Source organism: Pelophylax lessonae, assembly GCF_965119305.1.
Source record: "Pelophylax lessonae genome assembly, chromosome: 6".
NCBI classification, from domain to species: domain Eukaryota; kingdom Metazoa; phylum Chordata; class Amphibia; order Anura; family Ranidae; genus Pelophylax; species Pelophylax lessonae.
Window position 1 is genome coordinate 172085086 of NC_138773.1, and position 1639 is coordinate 172086724.

At 33.9% G+C, this 1639-nt stretch overlaps 1 protein-coding gene across 4 annotated transcripts in view; it reads right to left on the reverse strand.

Moving 5' to 3' along the window:
* Nucleotides 1-788: 788 nt before the first annotated feature.
* The window catches only part of TMEFF2 (transmembrane protein with EGF like and two follistatin like domains 2), a 915272-nt gene continuing 914421 nt past the window's right edge, over nt 789-1639 (reverse strand). For all 4 annotated transcript variants that reach the window (XM_082261208.1, XM_082261209.1, XM_082261210.1 and 1 more), the window contains one exon: nt 789-1114. Coding sequence is in view for 2 of the 4 variants with exons in the window: in XM_082261209.1 (XP_082117335.1) it covers nt 1018-1114 (97 nt within the window). In the remaining 2 variants the exon portion in view is untranslated. The remainder of the gene's footprint in view (nt 1115-1639) is intronic.

Sequence of the window (1639 nt, forward strand, 5' to 3'; positions counted from 1 at the left end):
GCTTTACCCCAGATGCCTGCATACTAAGATGTGCCTGTTTTATTCATCAACCATGTGAGTTGCTAAATATTGAACCTTCATTAAATGTAACCATATTGCTACACTTTAGAGGCTCCTCTCTTCTTTTTTATACATGACGCTACTTGTATATCAAGACATCGCTTGTATATCAAGTCAAAATTTATTTAAAAAATGTGCTTGTCCTGCAAAGCGCTCTCAAACCAAGTTACTCTCAAACCAAGGTTTTACTGTATTTTCATTCAAGGCTGTGTCATTACAAAATATGTACAAATCCAAGGAAGTGAATACTTACTGAATGCCCACTATCATAGCTATATTTTCTTTATAAATATTCTTTTTGTAAAAATAGCAATATATTATAAGCTAATACAAACAAATCTGATTGTAATCAGGATGCCTACTAGTAACCAAAGTGAAAGGTTTTCATTACAGGGACACTTCTAGCTGATATTTACAGAAAAAATAGCATGTTATGTACTTTTACTAATCAACTTTTCATTGCACAAATATAGTCATGTTTCCTTACATTTTAGGGTAATAAAATTATGACAAACAAATGAAAACAACAGTTACAAGCAAGAATAACACAGTTTTAATTGCCATTAATAAGAATTTGCATTAAATTTACATCAGTTCTCCTATGTTATATGGGCATCATTTGTACATATACTGAAAAACTAACAAACTTCCAAGTATTCAAATGCCAGTAAATAATTCTCATTTGTATTTATTATACCAAATACATTAAAAAGAACAAAAAACCTATATAATGTGATATAAATAGTTTATTTACATTACAGAAAAACATCAAGACAATGTATACTATTTCAAATATATCCATACATATTCAAATATATCTGTAGTACATGTTTTCATTGGTGTAGATTACCACAAATGCAAGGCAACATGTGCAGGTCGTTTGTCCATTTATTGACTAATATTAATCTAGTCCATGTTCTCTTCTGGTATTTTTGCCGTTGTGGAAACATGCGTGCTTTAAATTAACCGCGTTGATGCCCTTGTTGTGTTATCTGAACTGTAGTGGCCCGTGTTTTGCTTTTGCCTGTGGATCCGATTGCTTCTTGGACATTTTCTGCAAAATAAAACACGTAAGTAAATAATGGGACACCAGACATCTGTCATGTGCAATTAGCTTACATGTGCTTGATTTTTACAGAGAACTGTATATAGAGTTAGCTGCTCAAAGTATAACTGCATTTACACTATGAATTACACATTTGAACTTCACCCTAAAACATAAGTGGTTGTAAAAGCAGTGCTCACAATCACTGCCAGCCCTTCTGCTAGGAAAAAAATGTACTACACATTTTTTGTGCTTTTTTAAAATTCTTCTTCTAAAATACCTTATTTCACCTAGCCGATCTGCAGTCATGTGACCGCCTGTTGCTCTCCTCCTCCGATCTATGAACTACAGAGGGAGGGGTTGAGTTCCCTCTCTGACATCTTCCATGCAGTCATGTGACCGCAGATCGGTGAGGTTAAATAAGGCATTTAGAAGAAGAATTTTAAAAAAAAAAACACATACAATGTGTAATACATTTTGTCCTAGCAGAGGGGCTGGCAGTAATTGTGAGCAGTTACATTACCGCCCCTCAGA